Source organism: Sorex araneus, chromosome 11 (genome assembly GCF_027595985.1).
Source record: "Sorex araneus isolate mSorAra2 chromosome 11, mSorAra2.pri, whole genome shotgun sequence".
In the NCBI taxonomy this organism is placed as follows: domain Eukaryota; kingdom Metazoa; phylum Chordata; class Mammalia; order Eulipotyphla; family Soricidae; genus Sorex; species Sorex araneus.
The window spans coordinates 11,961,315-11,988,463 of record NC_073312.1 but is presented as its reverse complement, the minus strand read 5'-3'; the positions used below and the strand labels follow the sequence as shown (position 1 = coordinate 11,988,463).

The 27,149-nt window shown below is 38.7% G+C and overlaps 1 protein-coding gene across 1 annotated transcript in view; it reads left to right on the top strand.

Annotated features, from left to right (window-relative positions):
* The window catches only part of ATRNL1 (attractin like 1), a 749,151-nt gene that overhangs the window by 102,121 nt on the left and 619,881 nt on the right, over positions 1-27,149 (top strand). Inside the window, exons 9-10 of the mRNA XM_055118743.1 lie at positions 4,646-4,829; positions 21,906-22,060. Of these exons, the coding sequence (XP_054974718.1) occupies positions 4,646-4,829; positions 21,906-22,060 (339 nt within the window). The remainder of the gene's footprint in view (positions 1-4,645; positions 4,830-21,905; positions 22,061-27,149) is intronic.

The window sequence follows — 27,149 nt, the reverse complement described above, 5'->3', positions numbered from 1 at the left end:
TTTGATTACATTCAGTATTTCCACAAAAAACTCACTATTATTATTGTTTGGAGTTTCCCCCCCCAAAATCAGACCTGCTGAAAAGGAAGCATATGATAATTTGTTTTCCATTGTTGAGAATGAAGAGATATGAGGTTGCGGCCGCGTGGTTTTGGATTTATGTATTTTAGTATTTTAGTAACTAAGTCCAGGGAAGTTTCTGCTAGAAATTGCATCATTGCAAGCTTGTACCTCTCTTTAGTGGTCCTTATAAGATGGCGGTCGCCACGCCTTCCAACCCCTCCCGGAAAGAAACAGCTCAGAGAGAAAAACCTTTCCCTTCCTGGGGTGGCATGGGGCCGTGGCTTAGTTCACAGTCTAGAGACATTTCTGCAAGAAGCTGCTGGCACCAAAAGTAGTTTAGCTGGCCTCCGGGATCATGGTCATCCAGCAACGGAGAGGCCACACACGTGCAGCCACCTGGGTCACATCTCGGCAGAGAGCGGCACCTGTATCATCTCCCGTCCCAAGATCTCATGAGAACCCCCCAAATGTCTTTAGTGATAACTTTTTCACAGTACAGGAAGTTTTTAGTTTGTACACCATTGTTTTAAAATCAAATTGAAACTCATCAGATGAGTAACAGCATATTTATTTAACTTATGTATCTTCCAGTAATGTCTCTCATTGAGAGACTTATTGTTACTGTTTTTGGCATATCCAATATGCACGGAGTGATAGCACAGCGGTTGGGCATTCGCCTTTCACGTGGCCAACCCGAATTCAATTCCTTCGCCCCTCTTGGAGAGCCCGGCAAGGTACTGAGAGTATGGAGCCCGCACAGCAGAGCCTGGCAAGCTACCCATGCATATTGTATATGCCAAAAACAGTAACAATAAGTCTCTCAATGAGAGATGTTACTGGTGCCTGCTCAAACAAATCGATGAGCAACGGGAAGACAGTGACAGTGACAGTGACGTATTTTCAGTCCAATGAAAATTTGCTGTTACAACTTAGACATAGCACATGGAAGTCTGTCCCTAAATTGTTATATTAAAAAAAGACCACGTTAAAATAGCATGGTATTTTAGGCTGAAACTTTTTAGAGGCATGTATTTACAGGTTGTGTGTGTGTGTGTGTGTGTGTGTGTGTTTGTGTGTCTGTATAGTATGAAAATACTTGTACAAATGCTTGGACACATTTTGAGGAAACCTCTTGGTAGTGCTGGTGTTTAGAAGGCCACATTCAGCTTTCCCTATAACACCATTCTTTGTGTGTGTCAGTATTCTTTGGTAAATCATAATGCTTGATCTTTATAAAAGTGATTTATTAAAAACCGTGACTTTGGTTGTTTATGCGAAGCTTTGAGAACTGGATACAGAATATTAAATAATTTGGGACACCCCAGCAGTGCCTGGGGACCTAGCTACTCCCCCCCCAGTGCTCCCCTGGCTGTGTGCAGTGCTCAGAGCCAGCGACGTGGTGCTAGAGGGGCCAAGGTCAGCCAGTGTTACTGGGGGCCATGAGATGCTATTTATGGTGTTTCTTGGGGCCTGTGAGGTGTTGGTGATCAAACTTGGGACCTCATGCCTACAGTGCATGTGCTTCAGCCCTTTGATTTGTCTCCCTGGCCCTTAAATAATTTTCAGAAGCTATTAGTTACTTCATTCTTTGGGAATGAGCTTCTAAGTATATTGTCCATTCGTTGCAAGAGCACTATAAAATTTCCTCACTCATGTTTGATTTTCTCAGACTACAGTTCACTCTGATATCTTCTTTTTGTATGTCCACATCTTCCAATCATCGGAGAATGAGTCTTTTCACTCCATTAGAAATCTGTCAATACTTCCCTGCCATGATCACCAAGGTGGTTTCTCAGGGCGAGACTTATCCATTGCACTTGGATGTGCTGACCCTACGATTTGCCCAAAGCAAGGTGTGAGGACTTTGCTGTATCTTCTCTTTTTGCTATACTCCCTGATTTGCATTTGGATGGGTTGACAAGGGTGTCCACGTTTAGGAGACCACATAGGGAGCCGCAGTATGCAACTGATGGATGTTTGAGAGGAAGCACCCTTGTTCTCTTTTATGCAGTTCTTGCTCTAAATTCTTGCTTTTAATGTTGCAACTGGCATTTTTATTTGTTTTTAAATTAGATCACCGTGGTATCACAGTGACAAAGTTGTTCATGATTGGGTTTTGCTTGTGCAATATTCCCACACCCATCCCTTCACCAGTGTACATTTCCATGACCAGGGTCCCCAGTTTCTCTCCTTCCATGTCCCAACCCCCAGTCTGCCTCTACGCAGGCACTTCTCTCTGTCTCTCTCTGTCTCTGTCTCTCTTTCTCTCTCTCTCTCTTTCTCTCTTTCCTTTTGGGCATTATGGTTTGCAATACAGATACTGAAAGGTTATCATGTATATCCCCTTACCTAATTGAATACATTCAGCGTTCAATTCTTGTCCAGAGTGACCATTTACAACTATCATTGTCACGGTGTTCCCTTCTCTGTCCTAACTGCCCACCCCCACAACTGCCCCTACCCCCCCACCCCCACTTGTGGCATCCATTTCTCTTGGTCCTCATTTTGACTGTCCTTGGGTCTCATACTGCGTTTTTTTCTTCTTTTTATCTCCCAAATGAATACAGCCATACTATTTGTGTTCCTTTCCTTCTGACTCATATCACTCAGCATGATACTCTTCATGTCCATCCATTTAGAAGCAAATTTACTGACTTCACTTTTCCTGGTGACTGCCTAGTATTCCATTGTCTAGATGAACCATAGTTTCTTTATCCAATCACGTGTTCTTGTGCATGTGGGCTGTTTCCAGTTTCTGGCTATTGTGGATAGTGCTGCAGTGAACATAGAAATGCAAATGACGTTTCTTCTTTGTGTTTTTGGGCCATCAGGGTATATTCTCAGAAGTGGTATTGCTGGGTCATATGGAAGCTCAATTTCTAGTTTTTTGAGGAATGCCTTTACTGTTTTCCAGAAAAGGCTGAACTAGTCGGCACCCCCACCAGCAATGCGTGAGAATCCTTTGCTCCCTGCTTTCTGTACCAGCATTGGTTGTACTTGTTCTTTTTCATGTATGCCAGTTTCTGTGGTGTGAGATGATATCTCTGTTGTTTTGAGTCGCATCTCCCTGATGGTTAATGATACCAAGCCTTTTTTCACGGTGCCTTTTGGCTATTTGTATTTCTTCTTTGAGGAAATTCGTGTTCATTTCTTCTCACCATTTTTTGATGGGGTTAGATGGTTTTCTCTTGTAAAGTTCTACAGTGCCATATATATATATATATTCCATATATATATACTGCCATATATATTGCCATATAAAATCATTTACCCAATACATATATACATATGTATTTTCCCCCAGCATGTGAGGCCGGCTTCCAAGCCATGGGGCAAACCTCCTGGTTCTTATTTCTACTATTCTTGGGTGTTAGTCTCCCACTCTGTCACTTTGTATTCCACAGATGAGCGCAATTTTTCTATGTCTGTCTCTCTCTTTCTGACTCATTTCACTTACATGATACTTTCCATATCATGATCCACTTATATGCAAATTTCATGACTTCATCTTTTCTAGCAGCTTCATAGTATTCCATTGTGTAGATGTACCAAAGTTTCATTAACTAGTCATCTGTTCTTGGGCACTCGGGTTTTTTCCAGATTTTGGCTATTGTAAACAGTGCTGCGATGAACATATAAGTGCAGATGTCATTTCTACTATACTTTTTTGTCTCTCCGGGATATATTCCCAGCAGTGGTATTGCTGGGTCAAATGGAAGCTCAATTTCTAATTTTTTGAGAATCACCCATACTGTTTTCCAAAAGGACTGAACCAGTCGGCATTCCCACCAGCAGTGAAGGAGAGTCCCCTTCTCCCCACATCTACGCCAACACCAGTTGCTTTTGTTCTTTTGGATGTGGGCCAGTCTCTGTGGTGTGAGATGATACCTCATTGTTGTTTTGATCTCCATCTAAGGGAATCAATTTTTTAGGGTTTCAACTTTTTAAAGATTTTCACTGGAGGGCTGGAGCGATAATACAGTGGGTAGGGTATTTGCCTTGCATGCGGCCTACTTGGGTTTGATTTCCAGCATCCAATATGGTCCCCTGAGCACGGTCAGGAGTAATTCCTGAGTGCAAAGCCAGGAGTAACCCCTGTGCATCGCTGGTATGGTCCAATAAAGCAGAAAACAAAACAAAACAAGATTTTCATTGGAGATACAAAGAAAAGTTGGGCTTCTAAGCAAGAAAACTGTGAAAACTGGAATGGGGAGGAACTAAGGCTTTTTTTTTTTAAATCTTTTGATATTACTGACTGACTAAGAGCCTGTTTGTGCCAAGTTGGCCCTCATAAAATATTCTTTCCTTCTCTTTTTTTCAGAGACATTTGCAAACAAAGGCATATATGTGATAAAGCTTCTCTTTCTCTCTTGCACATGTAAAATTGGCATTTTTAATATTTAATAGTTTAATCTATGGAAAGATCAGAATAAAACTACCACCATAATTAAGAATTGGTTTTTTATTAATTGAACACTAGTCATGCTTTACAAATGACTATGTTATATTATGTTATATTCAGCTTGTGTATAATTTGGTTTAAAACAATACTTATGGTTTGTTATTTCTCTTTTTCTTACAGCATCAAACACTTGGCTTGTTCCAGAAACAAAAGGAGGTATTGTTCAGGGTGGCTATGGCCATACCAGCGTGTATGATGAAATAACAAAGTCTATTTATGTTCATGGAGGCTATAAGGCACTACCAGGCAATAAATATGGATTGGTAGATGACCTTTATAAGTATGAAGTTAACACTAAGACTTGGTGAGTAGATCGGGCAGAAGTATGACAAGAACATTTGTCACCTCTGTTTTCTATTTATTTTATAATTCTGGTATTAAATATTTTCAAGAAAGCACACTTGGCTTTTTCATCTTTATTCCAATTAGTGGTTTTCTGTTGCAATGCAAAAGTGCAGAATAATATGTTTACTGTATCGCCATCTGTGGTATAAGCGATTGACTTAGAAGTGGTAACTGATCCTGTGTTCTTGCACGTCTATATAAACTTACACTATACCCATTACGTAGAAACTCTGAGATGCAGTTTGCTTACCTGTCTAACTTGAACCATGCCATTATCTGTCCTGGTAAGTGGTTCTTTGCACACAGAAAAAAATTTTTTCCCTTCAATTTCCTCATCTTATTTCCTTTGAGGTGCAAAGCTTATGACAGTTAGATAGACTTTCTTTTTTTGGTGGTTGTCCACAGTGTTGCATTGTGCCTCCTGGCTTGACTTTGCCATGCCATATTTCTGCTGTGCAGGAGGTCTGCCCATCCTCATCCTTACTCCTTGTTGCCTAATTTCTCTCCAGGGCACGCTGACCTGTGCACATCCCCTGGTGAGGTGTGAGTGTCCCTGTTCTTCATTTTCCCCACCAGCTCTTGATTATTTCAGGATGTTTGCCTTTGGCCTATGCAGTGGATGTGAGTGGTGTCTTATTAATATTTTAATGCGAGCACCCTGATTACTTTCGTGAATAGGCATCGTTTTATGTGTTTATTTGCACTGACATTTCCGATTTAGTAAATTCCCTAGGTATAAGCATAATGGTCCCTGTATGTTTGAAATACTATTCATTAATTTTTCATGTATTGATTTTCTGGATATATAAATTTTAAAATACAATGTTTGTTATACTCATTTTCTTTTGTGAATGTGGGAAATAACCACTTTGTTGTGTTAAGTCACTGTACATTCTTTTAAAGTTCTTTCGTGAAGACACTTTATGTATTAAAATGAAATAGTTCCTACCACATGATTTGTTCTACCCCCTTCAGTTTGATACATATAATATTTTTTTAAAAAGGAAGACAGAGTTAATAAAATAAGACCTATCTATAGACAATTTCAAAAATTTTTATTCTTTTGTCTGTCTTTATATTTTATAAATATCAAAATGATTATGCAACTATTTTATATAATACATTTCTATTTTAATATTTTGATATTTAATAGAATTAATATTTTAATTATAACCATGCCACCAGACTCCGCACCAGGGGTGCCCCAGAGGGAGGCGGGTGAGAGCCCTCCCTGGCCCAAGGGACCTAGACCCGGCTGCCAACATCCACTACCCCACGGCTGCCATGCTCCAGGCCGCTTTCCACACCCTCAGACTGAGCCTCACGCATGAGTGAACATATTTCTGGACACATCATAATAAAGGGAAAAATTATGCAAGCTACTGGGAGTATCCCACCCACATGGAAGAGTCTGGCAATCTCCCCGTAGCAGATTCATTATGCCAAATACAGTAACAATAACAGGTCTCATTTCCCTGACCCTGAAAGAGCCTCTAATCATTGGGAATGACGAGTAAGGAGAGGCCACTAAAATCTCAGGGCTGGGACAAATGAAGATGTTACTGGTGCCCACTTGAGTAAATGGATGAACAACGGGATGACAGTGATACAATTTTAATTGCAATTTATTTTATAATTTTATTTTATATTATAATATTTATTATTAAATATTTATATTTTATTTATTATATTATAATATTTGTAATGATTTTTCTGATGTTTTTGCTATGATTATAAGCACAGTTGTGTCATGATTATTTCACCATCAATCCGGTTTGGTCAGCCCTATTTATTAGTTTTGTGCATATTAATGTCATTGTATCATACCAAAACAGGAATGGGTCTGGAGAGATATTACAGGGGGTACTGTGCTTATCTTGCATGCAGCAGACCCCAAGTCAAATCCTGGTACCACACATGCTTTCTTGTGCACAGAGCCAGGAGCATCCCCTGAACACAGTGGAGATGGCCCAACCTTCCCTTGTATTCCCTTGCCTCCCTAAAGAGATACGATAACTTTTGCATGAAAGAAGCAACATGGTTCCCAGTAATAATAATGGGTGGTAGAGTTTTTAGGGAAAGATGCTAATAGGAATGAATGGATTTTAAAAAAACCACGAGTGGTTTTTGAATTAAAGTCAGATGAGAGAGTTAATTATCACTTGATTGGAATTTGCGGAGATTTTAGATGTTTTTCCCTCTGAAAACCTTTGATAGTCAACTTTGTACAGAATATAATTATTGACCTTGACAATTTTGTATATGCACATATATTTTGGAACTTACCAACTATTACAATTTAATAAGGTGCTTTGTAAATTTAGAATGTCTTATTAAGAATAATTTATAGATATAGCTGTCTTGAGAATTTAATAATATTTTTTTAAAAAATCAGTAAAATTATCAAATGAAAAAAGAAAATAATATTTAATTTTTCCTTAAAGTTTGTAGCATTCTTTAAGGCTCTAATAATTATTCTCAAAAATAATTTTTTAAGTTTGCAATGATGTATGGATTATAATGTATGTCAGGTCCATTAAATATAAAATATGGTTTAATTTTAAAATGCCATTGTTGTATGTCCGTTTTTGTAACTTGCAAACTTTGGGAGTTTGGGCCCAGACCTAGTGGTGCTCAGGAGCTGTTCTTGACTTTGGTGAGTGGAGACCCCTGGCCATGTTCAGGGACCCTTTTGTGATTCTGGGGGTCAAATTGGGGTGGATTGGCCCTTGTTTCTACTGTCTTTGTATAGCTAAGGAAAATCTGAGAATTGTTTGCAAGACTATAAGAAAGGAGAATGATACAATAAAACAAACTCAATTATGTTTTTTACATTTCGCAAATGAGTGTGATCATTCTATGTCTGCCCCTCTCCCTCTGACTCGCTTCACTCATCATGAGACTCTCCATGTCCATCCATGTGATAAGAAAATCTCAGGACTTCATTTTATGGGACAGCTGTGTAGTATTTCATTGTGTATATGTATAAATATAACAAGGCTATTGTAGGTAAGGAAAATAAGTGTTTTTTTCTCATTAGCTTAGATACAAAAATATCAGGATAATTTAGCAAGTTATGAAAATTGCAATGCTCTGGATACAGTTTAAGGATATAAGGCCAATAATTTGTAATGTTAGGGCAAATTAATACTTCAGGAGATGAAGAAAGCAAAGCCATATAATCTCAAAAGAGGCATAGAAACATTTAGACAGAAATTCAACATATAAGAACTTGATATAAACTCTAGTAATATAACTGGTATATGAGAAAAATATTCCATGTCACTTATCTGGAAAATGTAAATCTAAACAACTATCATTTCATGACAGTGAGACTGGCACACATTCAAGGAACAGAAACAACCAGTGTTAGCATGGATACAAGGAAAGCGGGGCCCTCATTTCTGCTTTTGGGAGTGTTCACTGATTCAGTTTTTTGGAAAATACAATATGGACACTTCTCAAAAAAAATGAGGAATTGAGCTTCTATATGACCCAGCAATTCCATTTTTGGTAACTTCCCCAACGACCCCCAAAATTAACCAGAAAAGACATCTGCACTCCTATGTTTATTGCAGCACTATTCACAATAGCGCAAATCTGGAAACAACCCAAGTGTTTAAAAACAGATGTCTGGGTAAAGAAAGTATGGCATATATATATATATATATATATATACATATATGCACAATAAAATGCTCCTTGACTGGAAGAAAAGATGAAATCGTGTAATTTTCTGCCATGTAGATGTAGCTAGAGAGTGTCATGCTGAGTCAAGTTAGAAGGAGAGGGACAGACACAGAATGTTCTCTCTCATATTCAGGATATAAAGAAACAACAAGGAAATATCAACAAACTGATAACTGGTCTTCAATAGGATGCTTGCCAAGGGTGGGGTGGGGACACTGGGACAATGATGGTGTGAAGTAGACACTGGGGAGGGTGTGTGCTGGAATGTTTTTATGTATGAAGCCATACCTATACAAGTTTTGTGACTACTGGTGCTTAAAATAAATTGAAATTAAAATAAAAAAAGAATTCGAGTGATAGTTGGAATAGAAGCTGCTTTGTGCTAAAAGGTACAAACAGAAAAAAAAAACATTATTGCAAACTTTACAGTGTAATTTTGAGAATTTCCTTGTAACATTAAACATTAGGGTATGCACTGTCACCATTTTTATTCTGTTCTAATAGAATTTTTACCCAGTGCAGCAATGCAATAAATGTAAAGTGAAAGTAATAAAATATCAGTGTATATGTGTAATAGTTTGAGAGATTTTAGGCCAAAATGATAAATTTAAGTCTATATACCAGGAGCAATTAGAAAACGTTAATTTAGAGCCTGAAGTTAAATAGCTCAGGGATCAGGGCTTCATTCTTTACATCCACAAAGACCCAGATTAGATCTCTGATACTGTATTTCTCTTTGAGTTTCGTGCTCCCTGATGGTCCCTGAGCATGTCTGAGTGTGCCTGATTTCCCCCACTATTTAGGATTGAATAATCCAATCCAATCAGCCAAAAATCACTGAAAGCGACCGTGCCCACCTCCCCACCCCCAGCACTGCTTTGGAGACCCCTGACCACCCCCTAGAATATATTAATTCAAAAGTTTATTTTATCATCAGGACATCATTGGCCAGGATGCAGTATGATACCCTGCTTGGGATCTTTATATAGAAAGTTATCTAATGTAGTTTCATAGACAAAATAAAAATGAGGGCACATGACAATTGATCGAACAATTCAATAATAGAAAATTGTCTATTCTACTTAAATTGATCTATATAGATTTTTTTTGTTGTTTGACTTTATTTTTTAATTGTAGTATCAGAGTTTAATAGTATTGAAGTCATTATTTTATAGTTGTAGGCAACTATGCCTGTCTCCACCAGTAATTATCGACCCTCCCCCTTTATTCCGTGGCCCCTTCCCTTCCTTTTCCCTCCTTCTCCTTTGTTCCCAGTTCTGTTTATCCTGTCTCAAGATTGATTTCCATGAAGAGTGATCTAATTCCGTTTTTCATACTCCACATATGAGCAAGATCATTCAGTATTACTTTCTGCTTTCTGACTCACTTCACTCAGCATGAAATTGGCAGCCTTACACACTAACAAAACTGTGGTAATAAAAACTGTGTGGGCACTGAAACAGAACAGATTCTCAAGTCAATGAAATAGAATTAAGAACCCAGAGAGAAGTGCTTAAATGTTCCCATTCGATGGCAAAGGGGCTAGCGGTGCGTAAAGTGGAACGTCTGCAACAAATTGTAGCACTATAGCCATGTCCTCCCATTGTGCATTGATTTGCTCGAGCAGACACCAGTAACGTTTCCATTGTGAGACTTGCTGTTACTGCTTTTGGCATATCAAATACACTATGGGTAGCTTGCCAGGCTCTGCCGTGCAGGCGAGATACTCTCGGTAGCTTGTCGGGCTCTCCGAGAGGGACGGAGAAGTTGAACCCAGGTCAGCCGCGTGCAAGGCAAACACCCTACCCGCTGTGCTATCGCTCCAGCCTGCAAAAATGGAGCTGGGAAAAATAGTAAGAGCCACATCAGAGACCTGAACTTACACATCTCTTGCTAGACACGAGGGTCAATTCAAAACAGGTTAAAAACTGCAATAGCGGGGCCCGGAGTGATAGTACAGCAGGTAGGGCATTTGCCTTGCACGCAGCTGACCCAGGCTCAATCCCTAGCATCCCATATGGTCCCCCTAGCACCGCCAGGAGTAACTCTTTTTTTTTTTTTCAGGAGTAACTCTTGAGTGCAGAACCAGGAATAATACCTGAGCTTTGCTGGGTGTGACCCAAAAAGGAAAAAAAATGCAATAGTAAACCTACCTTCATAAAACATATTTTGGTTTTTGTCTTTTGGCCACACCTGGCAGTGTTACAGGCTTTCACCTGGCTCTGTGCTCAGAGATCACTCCTGGTGGTGCTTGGGGGAGCTTATACTATACCAGGGACCTGGAGTATGCTGCATGAAAGGCAAGTGCCTTGACGCCTCTTCTATCTCTCCAGCCTAAGTACTCTGAGGAAAATACAGGCAGGATCATTCAGTGTCTTGACCTCAGAGGAGTCTTCAATAAAAATAATAACCATATTACCAAAGAAAACCAAAGCAGAAATAAACATATGGGATTGCATGGAACTAAACATGAGACCTAAAGTGAATAGATACTCTCCTGATTGGGAATAAGTATTGACCCACCACATATCAGAGACAGTGCTGATACTCGTAATACATACTCAAAACAACAACAAAAACCCTCATCAGAAATAGGGAAAGGAGTTGAACAGACATTTCCTCAGAGTACATAGGGATGGCCAACAGGCACATGAAAATAAAATGTTCATGAACAGAGAATGTCAGGGATATGGAAATTAAGCCAACAGTGAGACATCACCTCACATCAGGGAGACTGATCTCTGTTCAAAGACCAGAAATAGTGCTGGTGTGGTTAAAAAGAAACTGTTCACTGTTGGAGTGACTAGTGAGCATTTCAGCTTTGCTGAAATGGTTTATAGACCCTCAACACAATATAAATAGAACTTCCAAAGACCCTGTGATCCTCTCCTGGAAATCTACCCAAGAACACAATAAACATCAATCTGCATATACTTAAGTAAATCCATGTTTCTCTGAAGCACTGTTTACAATGTCAACATCTGGAAACAACCGTGGTACCCAATTACAGAAGAGTGGATGACGAAATTGTGGTATAGATACACAATGCTCTGAGAAATTGTGGTATAGATACGCAATGCTATGAGACATGAGAAAATATGTCTTTTACATACACAGTGAAATTCCACCAAAAATTTAAGCAGGAATTTTTCTTTATTGACAAGAAAATTGACAAGACTTCAAAAAATTTATATTGCAAAGGGCTAACCATAACTAAGTAAACCTTTATCATCATTAAGATGATGATGATGATGATTTGGGGTCAGATCCGGAGGTGCTCAGAACTTACTCTTGGCTTTGCGCTCAGGGATCACTTCTGGCAAGGCTTGGAGATCACAAATGGTATTGGGGATTGAACCCAGGTCAGCCATGTACAAGGCAAACACCCTACCTGCTGCACTATCGCTCTAGCCCCCAATTTTTAATATTTTGAAATTTTGGTTTGTGGCTACACCTAGCAATGGTCACAGGTTCCACCTGGCTTCACTCTCGGGAATCACTCCTGGTGGTGCTGGAGGAACATGTCGAGTGCTGGAGATAGAACTGGGTTGGCCGTGTACAAGCTGAGCACCCTACCTGCTGTTCCATCTCTCTGACCAGTCTTTAGAAGAACCAAGGTTCGAGAATTTCTTTTCAAAGTTTCATGACGTACAAAGCTGCAGTAATTGTCCTAAGTGTTTTCATGAAGATAAGAAGTAGACCAGTGCAGCAAGTAAGAATGAGTTAGGCCTACTTAATTATGAAGGCTTAATTTGTGGAGAGTTTTGTTTTTAATCTTTCAGCGAAATGTTCTAGGCCAGCTGGATATAAAATGGGGAAGATGGCCTCAAACCAGGTATGAGGGACTGGTTTCATTTATTACCAAGAAGTTCACTTCTAGAGAAGCAACTCGTTTTGTTTTGTGTTTTGGCATTGCTTGGGGCTATCTCTGGCTCAGTGCGCAGGCGTTGCTTCCAGTAATGGTTAGGGACTGTCATTGTGGGTTGGAACCGGAGTCCTGTATCAGGTCTCCCAGACCTACAACTGCATGTTAAATATTTAGCATCATCTCATTCATTTTATAATTACTTTCTTCAGAATAGTTTCAGATTTAAGAGAAATGAGCAGAAAGTACAGAATCCCCAAATATCCTTATATTGCCACTCTAAATTCTAAATGCGGGACCCGGGGCTGAGATCTCCAAGCCTGCTTGTATTCAGACTGGGCTTCCTCCACCCAGATCCCCCTTTTTCCAGTAGCTAGGCAGTCACACCCACAAACTGCCCCTGGCGCCATGTAATCCCATCAATGGCCAAGATCCAGAGACTATAAAACAAAGCTCCCTGAAGAGAGCGATGCAGAGTCTCCTGCCCTCACACCAAGGCTATCTTCACCAGACCCCTCAGAGGGGGGTGGGTTGAGTTTCCCACCCTGCAATGAGCAGAGCCCCGGCAGCTGAAAACCTCTAGAACCCAGTCACAGCCATGCTCAAGGCAACTCTCCACACACTCGGATTAGACTCATGCATGAAGGAACTGGCAGAGGAACCCAGGTGTGCGAGACCCCGGGCTGAGATCTTCAAGCCTGCTCGGATCAGGACTGGGCCTCCTCCACCCAGATTTCCCATTTTCTAGTAGCTTGGCAGCCACACCCACCAACTGCCCCCAGCACCGTGTAATCCCATCAATGACCAAGATCCAGAGACTATAAAAACAAAGCTCCCGGAAGTGCGTAGCCATGAGACCTCTTATTGCCTAGTTCTCCCTCTTGGAGAACCCGGCAAGCTACCGAGAGTATCCTGCCCACATGGCAAAGCCTGGGAAGCTCCCGTGGCATATTCGATATGCCAAAAACAATAACAAAGATGGGTCTCATTCCCCTGACCCTGAAATAGCTTCCAATGCAGCACAGTTGGGAAGGACGAATAAAAAGAGGCTGCTAAAATCTCAGGGCTAGGACGAATGGAGATGTTACTGGCGCCCGCTCTAGCAAATTGAACAATGGGATGACAGTGATATAGGGACACAGTGAAATTCATTTATTATCACCATCTTTTGTAAGTGTAGGACATTGTTACAATGGCTGAGTCAATATTAATGCATTGTTATTAACTGAAATCCATAGTTTACATTAGGATTCATTTTAGTACTGTAGATCCTATGGATTTTCCCAAATGCATACTGACACATTCTACCTTTTACTGCCCTAAAACTCATCAGCTCCTCACCTACGCAACCCTCCCTCCTTCCCCTCTAAGCTCTTGGCAACCACTGATACTTTTACTGTCTCTATTGTTTTACCTCTGATTCGAAGACATTTCCTAGAATGTCTTATAATTAGAATCAGATAGTATGTGCGCCTTTTTAGATTGGTTTCATTCGCTTGGCAGTCGGCATGTTTTCCTCTGTATCTTTTCATGACTCAAGAGCCCATTTCTTTTGTTGCTGAATAACATTCCAGGGTGTGCTTCAGTTTATCCACTTCCTATTGAGGAACATCTTAGTTGCTTCCAAGTTTTGACAGTCATGAATAAAGCTGCTATAAATATCCATGTGCAGGTGTTTGTGTGGGAGAAGTTTTTAAATTCTTTTGGGTAAACCCCAGGGAGTGCAAGCTACATCTTATGGAAACAGGATGCTTAGCTTGTAAGCAACTGCACAGTGGTCTTCTGAATGGGGTTGTATCGTTTTTTTTCCATCCCACCAGGGATGCATGAGAGTTCATGCATAAGACTTCATATGTTTTGGATTTTAGCCCTTTATCAGATATTTGCTGCAATTTTTTTTTTTTTTTTGCTTTTTGAGTTACACCTGGCAATGCACAGGGGTTACCTCCTGGCTCCGCACTCAGGAATTACTCCTGGCGGTCCTCAGGGGACCATATGGGATGCTGGGAATCAAACCCGAGTTGGCCACGTGCAAGGCAAACGCCCCACCCGCTGTGCTATTGCTCCAGCCCCTTGCTGCAACTATTTTCTCCCAACCTGGGAGGGTCTTACTCTTCTATTTTTCTAAAGAGCGCCTTTGACAGGACAGAGTTTAAAATTTTAAAATAATTTAGCTCATTGATTCTTTTTAAAATAATTGAGACTTAGACGCTAACTCTTGAAAAGTCATTTAACTCAAGGTCACCTAGGTTTCCTCCTTTATAATATTCTAGGACCGTATTGTTTTGAATTTTGTGGTTGAGTTTGTGATCCATTTTGTTTATATTTGTGGCATCTTTATGATTCCTCTAGAACGTGTTTGTTTGTTTGTGGGTGTCCCACATCTTGGCATCAGTGCTCCAAAGGACTGTGTCTCTGCTGGCACAGTTTTGTTCCTTTGGCAAAGATAATTGGCCATGTTGCTGTGTGGATTCCTGGTCACTCTATGCTATTTCATTGAGCTATTGCCTATTGTTTTGCCACTGCCACACTGTCTTGATCTTTTTTTAATTTTATTGAATCACCTTGTAACACATAGTTCCAAAGTTGTTTGCGATTGAGTTTCAGTCATGCAATGTTCCAGCAGCCTGCTCTTCAACAGTGTACATTTCCTACCACCAATGTCCCCAGTTTCTCTCCCTCCACCCCACACCCCTACCCCAGCCTGCCTCACGCTGTGGCAGGCAGTGTTCTTTCTCTGTCTCTGTCTCTGTCTCTCTGTCTCTCTCTCTCTCTCTCTTTCTCTGCCTGCCTGTCGGTCTGTCTCTCTCTGTCTCTCCCCTCCTTCCTTTTGGGCTTTGTGGTTTGCAATCCAGGTAACAGAAAGGTTCTCATGGATATCCCTTTACCTCCTTTTAGCACTCAGTTCTTGTCCAGAGTGATCATTTCCAACCATCATGGTCATAGTGGTCCAAGGATATGGAAATTATCATGCTTGATTACTTTAACCTTATAAACTAGTGTCAGTCAGCATTCTGACTTGATGTTTTTCAATATTGTGTTACCTATTTTGGGTCTTTTGCCTTTCCATATACATCATAGTCAGTTGAGACAAAAAATATATTGCTGAAATTTTATTTGCAATGACTGTATTGAATATATTCATCTAAAAGGGATTGACATTGACAATATTGATTATCTTGATTATCTTTTAGATGTATATAGGTTTATTAATAGTTTTGCTTTGATTTTTGCCATCACTTTTGTAATTTTTCTTATGTAGATAACATATATGTATAAATGTTAGATTAATATCAATTTTTGTGCTGATGTAAGCTATTGTGTTGTTAATTTCAAATATATTTTTTTGCATTGTGACTTATAAGAAAAAGGAAAGTGGTTGACTTTTTCCTTGTATCTAGGAATCTGTTATAATTGCTTAGTAATCCAGGAGCAATTTTTGTTGTTCTTGATTTTTTGAGACTTTTTATATAGATGATTATGTTATATGTGACCAGTTTAAAATAGTTTTGCATATTGCTTTCCAATAGGTGCATCTCTTTATTTCTTGTCTCTTGACACATAGTAGGAACTTTAAGTACAGTGCTTTAGAGTAATGGTGAGAGAGTGACTCCTTGTCTCTTTTCTTGGCAGGAAACCATAGTTTTATGTTATTAAATATTAATTTTTAGTAGAAGTTCTTTATTAAATTGAGGAATTACTCTATTCCTAGCTCTTTCTGATTTTTTGAAAACATTTATGGTGTTAAATTTTGTCAGTTGGTTTTTCTACATCTCCTTCTATGATGATAGAATTTCTTTCTAAGCCTGTTGATGTAATTTGTTTCTTTCAATTGATTTTCAAGTGTTTAATCAACCTGGGATATGTGGATATATCCTACCTACTCAACCATTAGATTTAAATTATTTTCAGCTCAGATTTTTCCGCACTGAAGCTATTTCCTCTTTGATCCATGTTATTAATTTATAAAATCAAAGCATGCTAGTGATTGGTAAAGAAGAACAGAACAAATAGATCTTAAAAAGAATGTGCTATATTTTTATTTGAAAATATCTATTCAAAAAAATCTCCTGTGTTTGACAGTATTATAATTTACTACATATTTTTACCTCACGCTTTTTGCATCATATCTGAAAATCTATTACCTAGCCCAAATTCAGAAATACTTATTTCAGTGGCTCTTAAATTTAGTCGTTTTATCTGTTTTGAGATAAGGTTTTTGTATATATTTCAAGAAAGGAGGGATTTTTTTTTATCCCATTTGGAGTCCAGTTGTATCAGAACTTTTGTCAAAAAGAGTATTGTTTCCTCTGTTTAATTTGCTGTACTTGTCATTTGCGTTTCTATATGAATTTTTATCATCCTTTGATTGTCTTGGAAAAATGTTAAACTGGGGATTTTTAGGAAGGGTTAAGTTTATATATCAATTTGACGAGTCTGGTCATCTTAACAATATTTTATAATCCATGAAAATCATAAAATCTTTCAATTTTTAAGGTTTTAAAAAATATTTTAGAGCTTTTCGGTAAGCATTTTATTTTGTTTTATTTTAGAGTCATCCTCAGCATCACTTGAGCGCCTCAGGCCCACACCCAGTGGCTCTTGATGGGCAATGTGGAGCCTCTGTAAGAAAAACACATGTTCTAGAACTTTGAGCCATCTCCTTAGCCCCTGTCTTTCTAATTTTTGTGGGTCGTTTTACACTTGTGTCTTAAGTCTACCTCTTTTTGCCACACTATTCTAAATAAAAGAATCAAATTATTTTTAACCTAAGGTTTTTCCCTTTGCTATCTTATGGAAAGAGCAATTGAATTTTGCATGTTTCTCTTTCACTCTCCAAATTTGATGAGCTTACTTAGTTCTAATAGTGTTTTAGAAATTCATTAGAATCTCTATATGCAAGTAACCATTCAACTTCTTTTTTCCCCCAATGCGGATGTTCTTATTTTGTTTCCTTGCCTATTGCTCTGCCGGTAGCCTCTCATACACGATTGAATAGAGATGACACATTTGTTTTGTTTTGTTCTTATTCTAAGGGAAAGTTTAATTGTTTACTGTTAAATATAATATCATCTGTATTTTTCTTGTAGATGTACCTTGTGTTAATTTTTCGTGGCTTCTGAGACAAATGAACACATTTTGGGCAACTTAAAACAAGGGAAGTGTTTTTCTTTCAGGTCCAGAGGCCAAAAGTCTGAAATTCAAGTGTGAACTGACTGGCAAAGTCCCATAAAGAGTTGCTAGGGGAAATTCTTTTTCTTACTTCTGGGATCTGTTGATAACTGTAGCGTTCCTGAATTTGTGGTTGAAACCTTCCAATGTCTTCTTCCCTGGTTGTATTCCCCCCTTGTCTATGTGTTTCTTATAAAGATACACGCCAGGGCAGTCTTCATCTTGGAGATTCTCCCACATTTCAACCTGAGATATTTAATTCCTTTATTTTCTTTTCTTAAAGAATCCCTCTATGGTGCATCCTCCATCTTGGATTATTGCTGGTATTTCAACCTGAGCCATGTAATTCCCTTATTTTTCTTTATGATATATTCTGCTTCAACCTGAGATGTGTACTCTTGTCCCCCCTACTCTAGAGAAACCCATGTTCTCTTGAACACCTCTCTTTCTTTCCCCTTATCACTATCACTGTCATCCCGTTGTTCATCGAGTTGCTAGAGTGGGCGCCCGTAACGTCTCCATTAGTGCCTGTCTCGTGCTAATGTAGCCAGATGGTGTATTGAGGGTTCTTTCAGGGTCGGGGGAATGAGTATCATCATTGTTACTGTTTTTGGCATATCGTGTATGCCACGGGTAGCTTGCCAGGCTCTGCCATGCGGGTGAGATTCTCTCAATAGCTTGCTGGGCTTTCTGAGAGGGATGGAAGCTTTTGGGGTGGCCTCTAATTGCCTTTACAGGTGTTCTCAATCAGGCATGTGTATATATTTATATATATATTTCCCTCTATGATTTGTTGCCTACTATCCGAACCTCATCAAATATGGTGTGGTAATTATGGAAAATGAGTAGGGATATGTCGTGCAGCAATTATTTTTTATGTATTTTTGTTTTTGATTTGATAGAATTTTTTTGAGGATTTTTGTTTCTATATTTATTAATAATATTCATCTATAGATATTTTTCGGTGTCTTGTTAGATGTCAGAATTATACATTATAGTATTATTGTATATATTTATGTAATATACATATTACATACTTATTTATATATGTTTTAAATTTAATGTTACATTTGATTTGGTTAAACTTTTGCCTTTTATTTTTTGTTCATTTATTCATTATTTCTTATGTTTATTTGTTATTCTATGTTTTATTTTTGTTTGCATTAGTGAATATTTTCTACTACATCTTAATATATTTAATGTTTTTTAAAATTACATAATTAAAAATTTTTAAAAATTGAATCACAGTGAGATACACAGTTACAAAGTTTTTCATGATTGGGTTTCAGTCATATAATGTCCCAATACCCATCCCTTCAACAGTATACATTTCTCATGATAATGGCTTCTTTTTAATAGAATTATTTGTTATTCTCATTGTTGATCTCAGATAATTTGTTATCTGTAAAATAAATTATAAACACTTTTCATTTTGACAAACTTGATTACAAAGAGCTGTAGAAATATTATACTTAGAGAAATAGCTCCATTGTCTTTTTGTAGTATTCCATATACCACCACATATAGATGTTACAAATTCAACTATTGTTATACTTTTACTTCATATAGTTTTATGTTTTACATAGACACTGTGTAGGAAGGAGACTACTCTATGTCTTTTATTTTTTCTTGTGTATTTGGCATTATTTCCTTGCCTTAACTGAGCTTCGCTTCTGTCTATTCCATGTGCTGTGCTTTTTGATTTTGATTATTGTCAAGTAGATGACATGTCTACATTGTAGAGTTTTATAAGCATGTCCTTATAAAAACTGTTTCAAAATGTATTATAGTAATTATCTGTAAGGTTCATGAGAAAGAAAGGAGGGACTGGAAACCTGGCTCACATGTCAGAAGCAGCATAACATGCAAGTCAGCTCCTGGCACTGTCCACCCTCCTGCCCCCTGCCCCGCCCCTTCCACCTGGGCCGGGTGTCACTTTTTATGGGCCACAAACACTCCCAGGTATGAGCACCTAACACTAGCTCTGTACCGCTGTGTCCAGTTTCAGCAGGAGTGGCTGTAGGTGCCTGAACTTCTCGAGGGGTGTTTCCCTCTTGAAAAACAATAGCAGAGGCGGTCCAGCCCGGGGTCACCTGTACCCTGATCAGGTGTGTGACCGAGCCTTTAGAGTAGCCATCTTTAACCACCAGTCCATTGGCTGGTGGTGGGCCATAAGTATAGACCGGTTGAGAACCATTCCTCTCACGCCTGGGTGATGAACATTGCTCCGTGCAGTTTGGGTTCCAGTCCACGGCAGGGTAGAAGGTTGTAAGCTCTGCTTTTCAGCATTCCAATCTGGGCTTACCCATGGCTTTTTTTTTCTTTTTGGGTCACACCTGGCAATGCACAGGGGTCACTCCTGGCTCATGCACTGAGGAATAACTTCTGTTGGTGCTCAGGGGACCATATGGGATGCTGGGAATCGAACCCAGGTTGGCCGCATGCAAAGCAAACACCTTACCCGCTGTGCTATCGCTCCAGCCCCTGACCATGGCTTTTCAAAGGGCATAGGTTTCATTTACTTTGTTCTCTTTCTCCCTCCCTCCCTCCCTCCCTCCCTCCCTCCCTCTCTCTCTCTCTCTCTCTCTCTCTCTCTCTCTCTCTCTCACACACACACACACACACACACACACACATACACACACTCTCTATTTCTCTCTCTCTCCCCTGAGAATCAGTATCCTCTTTTCTCATAAATGATTTCACATCATTGAAATAATAAAGAATAAAGAAAAGAAAGAATAAGAAATAGACATTGATGCTGTTTCAGAGTTACCCAGTTTCCTTCGATGATACTCTCATTGGGAACAAGTGCTCTAGCTCAGCCTTTCTTAACCAGTGGCCACGCTCTTTAGTGACATGGGACTAAGACTTCTCAGCTCCTATATTCTTAAGCATATGAGACCCACCATGTACCATCTGAGAATTCAGGCCTCTCATGTTTGCTTCTCGAGCTTCAGCAGAGCTAGGAGGGTAAGACGGAACTCTATTGGCCTATCGTAGTAAAGTTCATTGATCTGAATTAGGAATTGAAGAATGAAGGTGTTCTGAGTTTTTCAGTTACCTTCATGGGGTTGAACTTCTGTTTTGTTGATCTCTCTCTCTCTCTCTCTCTCTCTCTCTCTCTCTCTCTCTCTCTTTCTCTCTCTCTCTGAGCATTAGGAGGAGAATGAGAACATGTAGCAGTCTAGCTGTTAGTGACTGTTTCTATTCCTGATATGTAGTAACAATTATCGAGTGAATATGTATTGCTACTTTTGGTGAAATTTCGAACTTAAATAGCAGTATACAACATAAATTTTACCAATTAAAGTCTTTTCCAGACATTGGGTAGTACTTGTGGAATTCTCATACTTGGAAGTTAGCGTCATGTTCTTCATGCATTAATTGGTATTAGAATTTAAATCTTATATGCCATCACATACGCTATATTTACCATGTGTGTTTTCTGGTTCTCTTCATATTAGGGTTTTATTTTAGAGTATTTATGAAGTGTTGATTCCTAATATCATGTACCTTCACTGTATACAATTTTATTCAGAGATGTGATTGTAAGGATAAATTTATAGCTGTGTTTCTCAGTCAAACTTTAAAATTATATTGATATTTTAATGTTTCTGAAAAATGAGTTCTGATTTCCAGTTATAACAGACTGTGGATATATTGCAGAAACAATCTTGAGCCTAAGATTGTGTATAAAATGCAATTGATGTGATTCCATGTTGTAGTAAAAGAGAGCAGCACAAATCTTTGCTGCTAGAATAAAAATTGTGAAAAAGTTTTTCATTGAAAAATTTTATAAATTAAGTGTCTGGACATCAGTTACTTAGTTTTGCCCGTTTTGTGAAAATGTATCATGTTTTAAATGTACTTTTATCTTGTTATTTATATATAAATGGTTAAAAAGTATATTCGGGATCTGTGTGAGTTCTATTGTTTGAATGCATTTTGGATTAAATTTATTACAGTTGAGTTTTTGTTTTTCTATGGGTGTTAATGGTCATGAAATTTAGATGCCATAGTTTTGAGGAAACTACTTCTTTTTGTAAATGAAAAAATAATCAAAATATAAATTATTAAGATATTATATTTAATACTGTTTCTCCAAGCATTTTGTGGCAGTACAAATCTCAAATATCTTAAAATTATTAAATTTTAGGAGTCATGTGAGTTGTTAATGAATAAATCATGTTGTTTTTGCAATTTTCAGTAACATTATATATGCAAATTCGATCCTTTATATGATACATATAAAATCAGGGAGATCTTTTTATCCTATGTAATGCATTTTTAAATTTTATCCTGTAGGACTATTTTGAAAGAAAGTGGGTTTGCCAGATATCTTCATTCAGCTGTACTTATCAATGGAGCTATGCTTATTTTTGGAGGAAATACCCATAATGACACTTCCTTGAGTAACGGTGCAAAATGTTTTTCTGCCGATTTCCTGGCATATGACATAGGTATGTATTGGATAGGATTGTACAAAGTAGGAAATGCCACAGTTTTCATGCAGAGATTCTCAAATGCATTGCTTGACAGTGTGTGTACATATCATTTAAGAGATAAACTAGTGACAGATTATGAATGGATTTTAAGAAAATTTAGTGTATTAGAAGTGAAAGCCAAGGGGCTGGAGTGATAGCACAGCGGGTAGGGTGTTTGCCTTGCATGCGGCCAACCCGGGTTTGATGCCCAGCATTTCATATGGTCCCCTGAGCACTGCCAGGAGTGGTTCCTGAGTGCAGAACCAGGAGAAACCCCTGTGCATCGCCAGATGTGCTGCCAAAAAGTAAAAAAAAAAAAAAAAAAAATGAAGGCCGAGAGAACATAAACTCTTGAATGAATTAGTGGTGGAGACAAAGGAATTGAGAAAGTTGGGCTTGAGTGTCCTTTGTGAAGGACATTTTGCATCACCCTGTGGGCACTATTGATCTTACAGGCTTTGATAAATGGTATATATGGAATACTATTAAATTGTAAAATTAAAAGAAGTAGTAATACAAGCATTGTATATTTAGTTTGGATGAGCAAAGATAAATTTAAATTAATACATTCATGCTGGAGGTAACGTTTGTGTTAAATCTCATTCTAGTGTGAGCCACTGGTGGCACACATGGGCATCACTGTGTTTAAACGCATTAGATACACTTGGTATAGGAGCTTGAGAGAACTAGAGAAACAGATATGGGGATGGTAGAGTTAAATATGATTTTTAGGCAGAATGGGACCCCCAGGGCATACCTAGTGAAAACAACTGAATGAGAATCTTTTGTAAACAGCTTAAGCAACATATATACATATATATGCATATATAACTTAATTTTAACTCTATAGGCCTATCATTTATAAAAACAATAAATAAATGTTTTTCTTGAAATACTAACATTAAGCAGAGATAATTTTACTGAATATTTTCTCCTTATTATAAATTAAATATAACTGGTGTTTAAGACATATTTACTAATAATTAAGAATACCTTTTATTGATGCTTAAAGCAGTGTGGCAATTTTAAGACCTTAGAATTTGATAAATGAATTTTACAATTTGATAAACAAAATAGAAAGCTCTCTTAAAATATATAAGAAATCTACTTTTGCTCTTAGATACCATTAAGGTCATAGTCAAACAGAAAATTATTTCAAATAGAAGCATAAAAGGACAGTTCTGATGATTGCTAAGCACTTTGCTCTATATACCAGTCCAAGTTTGTTTGGAAGGAAATTCTTAGGAAAAAGTTTGTGTGCAGAGACTCGAGAGAGAGTCCAGAGATTCAGGCGCATGTGTTACATGCCGCTGGCGCTCACTCAATCCCGGGCACCACATGGTCACTGGAGTGTCAGCAGGTGTAGCCTCAGATACCTCTCAGCTCTGCTGGGTGTAACCCTGGACGGCCAGGGACAGCTGTGTGCTTCTAGGGCCGTCTGGGTGACTCCTGGCCCAAGGAGCACTGGCTTCTAACTTTGAACTGCCCACTGATCGACTGAGAGTCCCCGAGAGGGGCCCTGGGCAACCTGCGTTTCTCTTTTCTCACCTCAAAAAAACGCTGACCAAAAGTTATGAGTGAATCTATGATTTAGTTACTCAAACAAATTTCCCCTCGCTAGTAATTTAGAACCTAAATAATTACATGTTTACTTTTCTGAAATAAAAATCGGAGACATGATTCTTGATGAAAATAATGAGACTGTTTCAGCTCTGAGATGGGTTATGAATTTTAGTACCCAAGATCTTGAAAAATGACTTGAGTGAGTACTGGCTTGAGGTTGCGTTAATAAGATCTGAGGCTCCCTGGCTGGAGCTGCCCACACACTCTTGGCTCTGGTGATGGACAATAAACAGACCCTCTGAAATACTTTGTTTTGCATTGGGCATTCAAATTCTAGGAAAACTTGAGTTTTGTACTTGTTGTTGAGTCCACAAAGTGAGGTTTTGAGCTTTTCCCCAAGATTTTTTTTTAAAGGAGCTTTCACTTAAAACCTGTACTTTAAAAAATAAGTTTACTGCTGAAGTATTTGGCAGCTAACATATTGGGAATTTACTCTTATTTCTCCCTGATTGTTCAAGGTTATCATGTATTAGCTTTCATGTGTCAGATAATTGCAGAGGTGAAAAAACAGTGGCACTACGACATTTTAGAGAAAGAGAGTATCAGATCAGTGTCTTCTAAAAGTGAGTTACTGTGCTCAGGGCTTCATAGAGAAAATCTGTAATTTTAATAATAGATCTTTCAACTGAGTTTCAGAAGATTAAGCAAACCAAGAGTAAAAGAAATTTCCCAAAGCTCTTCCAGATAGTATGTGGTAGATCCAGCTTTTTAATTTAATTTTTTAAAAAAGTTTTTAAACTTTAATTTAAACACTGTGGTTTACAAAGTGGTTCAGCTACATTTGTTTAGGGCATTCAGTGTTCCAACACCAACACTCCCCACCACTGTCCATCATTGTCCCCAGTCACACCCCCTCTGCCCCTCCCTCCTCCTTCCCCCCTCCTCCCCCCCCTTTAACTTTCCCCCTTAGTGGGCACAAAATAATTTATATTGCTTGTTATAACAACAACAACAACAAAAAACTTTAGTAAAAGAAAATTTGTGATGGTTGTTAAATCTCACGGGGGGGGGGGTCATTAAAGGCATTGTCAGAGGATTTACTAAGCGTTGATTGTGTTGAGCCTTCTGTGTTACTGTTTCTGTTTATTGAGCTTAGTTGGCTATATTTTCTACTTTCTTATCTACTTTGCTTTGTTCCTCATGGACTGTCAGTTCTGTGGAGTTTGGAGGCGTCACTCCGGGAGGTCCAGGATCTCTAGAACCCCGTCAGTGAGTTTCAGCCTTCTGCCGTGGCTTGCATCTCTTCCAAGATTAGTCCTGAAGTTGGGTTGTTTGCAGGGCAGCAGCTATGGTATGTGGGCGCGGCTGCCAGGGCATTGGCAGGGCAGGATTTGGACCCCCCCCCCCCCCATTCATGAGGGCATTCCAGAATTTTCACTCTGAGGTGTACTTGTGAGTTTTAACTGTTTAACTTGCATGTCTTCCAAGATTAGTTGTGAAGTTGTGAAGCTGGACTCTTTTTACATGGTGGCGGCTGTGGGATGTCTAGATCCAGATATTTTATTTTATTTTGCTTTTTGGGTCACACCTGGTGATGCACAGGGGTTACTCCTGGCTAATGCACTCAGGAATTACTCCTGGCGGTGCTCAGGGGACCATATGGGATGCTGGGAATCAAACCCGGGTCAGCTTCGTGCAAGGCAAATGCCCTACCCGCTGTGCTATTGCTCCAGCCCCTCCAGATATTTTAATTTCTAAGACTTGCACTGTTTTACTTCTTGGGTTAGCATGCTATTTTCTTGGGCTTATCATATGTTGTTAGTTTTAATAGCTATCAGATTCATATTTCAGGCAAAATTGTACAGGTTAAATGAAGAGTAAAATATTTTAACATTTTGGGGGCCGGAGCGATAGCACAGCGAGTAGGGTGTTTGCCTTGCATGCGGCCGACCCGGGTTCGATCCCCGGCATCCCATATGGTCCCCCAAGCACCGCCAGGAGTAATTCCTGAGTGCAAAGCCAGGAGTAACCCCTGAGCATCGCTGGGTGTGACCCAAAAAGCAAAAAAAAATATTTTAACATTTTAAAATTTAAGCATAGTCTCTTATTTAAGCATCGACCCTTTGTGCTAACACTAGCAACAAAACCATCAAAGCAACCTCATAGTCCAATACAGAGTCATTAAATTTTTTTTTGTTTTACTTATTTCTATGTAACCCACAGTAGAAGCCTTGCAAATCTGTTTTCTTGAGCGTTCCACATCAAATATTGGGATATTTTCCTGTGAAAAAGTGTTTTTCACATCTCAGAAAATGATTTCCAAAATAATTGTTGTTTTCATTACAGAGTATGTCTTTGTAGAAATAATCTTGCTTTCTAAACTAGAAAACAGGTTTTGTAAAGAGGGTTTTGTTGATTTTTCTTCTTTATGCAGTACACCAGGTCTTTCCTGGCACGTTTAGCTGCAAATGCCTGAAGACTTAACTTACTGCTTTGTGTTACATCATGTTTAAACCAGTAAGAATATTTATCTCACTGTGAATTTTCCCTTGTTCTAAAGTGTCCTATTGTAACATGACTGCCACAATAAATTCTACATAGTGGCTATCATTAGTCTTTGAAGCTATAACCTTGCTTTCCGAGTTCCCATGGTGCTATACATTTACCCATGATGGATAGAGAGACGGTGGTTCTCAAACATGGCTGTCCCTGGACATCCCTTCTGAAGGTTATAGGGAAAGCAGCCGGCCTGTTAATCATATTGTTTTAGTTTAGCACTGGGCATTCTATAATTAGAACTGTGGCTGGTGATTGAGAGCTGTAATAAGCGGCACGATATATTATGTAATTTAATTCTAGTTTGTAAATATAGCTTGAAGTCAGATTTTAGAATCTGAAACCCTTCATCATTTTTGTTACTGTTTGTGATATTCCTGGTTTCAGGAGCTCACCAGAGCACATGGCTAAAGGTTTAAATAATCTTTCTGGAAATCATAGCCTTTTAGGAGATGGTGAGACTAAATGCAATAGAAAAACATGCCTATTTTAGTTGATCTAATGTTAAAAATGTGTTGTGGAGCTGCTTGGCACTGGGCAGTACGTGTTTTCATGGAAGAGTAGGTGGGGAAGGAGAATCAGGCAGACTTCTTTGTCTTTTTTTGCAATGTTTAGGTGTCTTTAAGTGGGTTCATTTGAGGTTTCACATTTTGGAAATCAGAAATTTTCATGAATTGAGACATACTTTAATATAAAAGTGAATTTTGAGATAAATTTCAGAATTGTCTAATGAACTGCTACTGCAAAATTTTCAGTAGACCTAGTATATAATTATGATGCTTATCACTATAAATGGTAGGAGTTGAGAAAATGTAGAGAATGCTGAGACATGAAGAAAGACAATTGGGATATGTATGGATCTTATTTCTTTCTTCAAAAAGGTAGTATAAACATAGCAAGGTAATTTCCTGAACTAGATTCCTTTAGGAATTTGGCAGGGAGAACA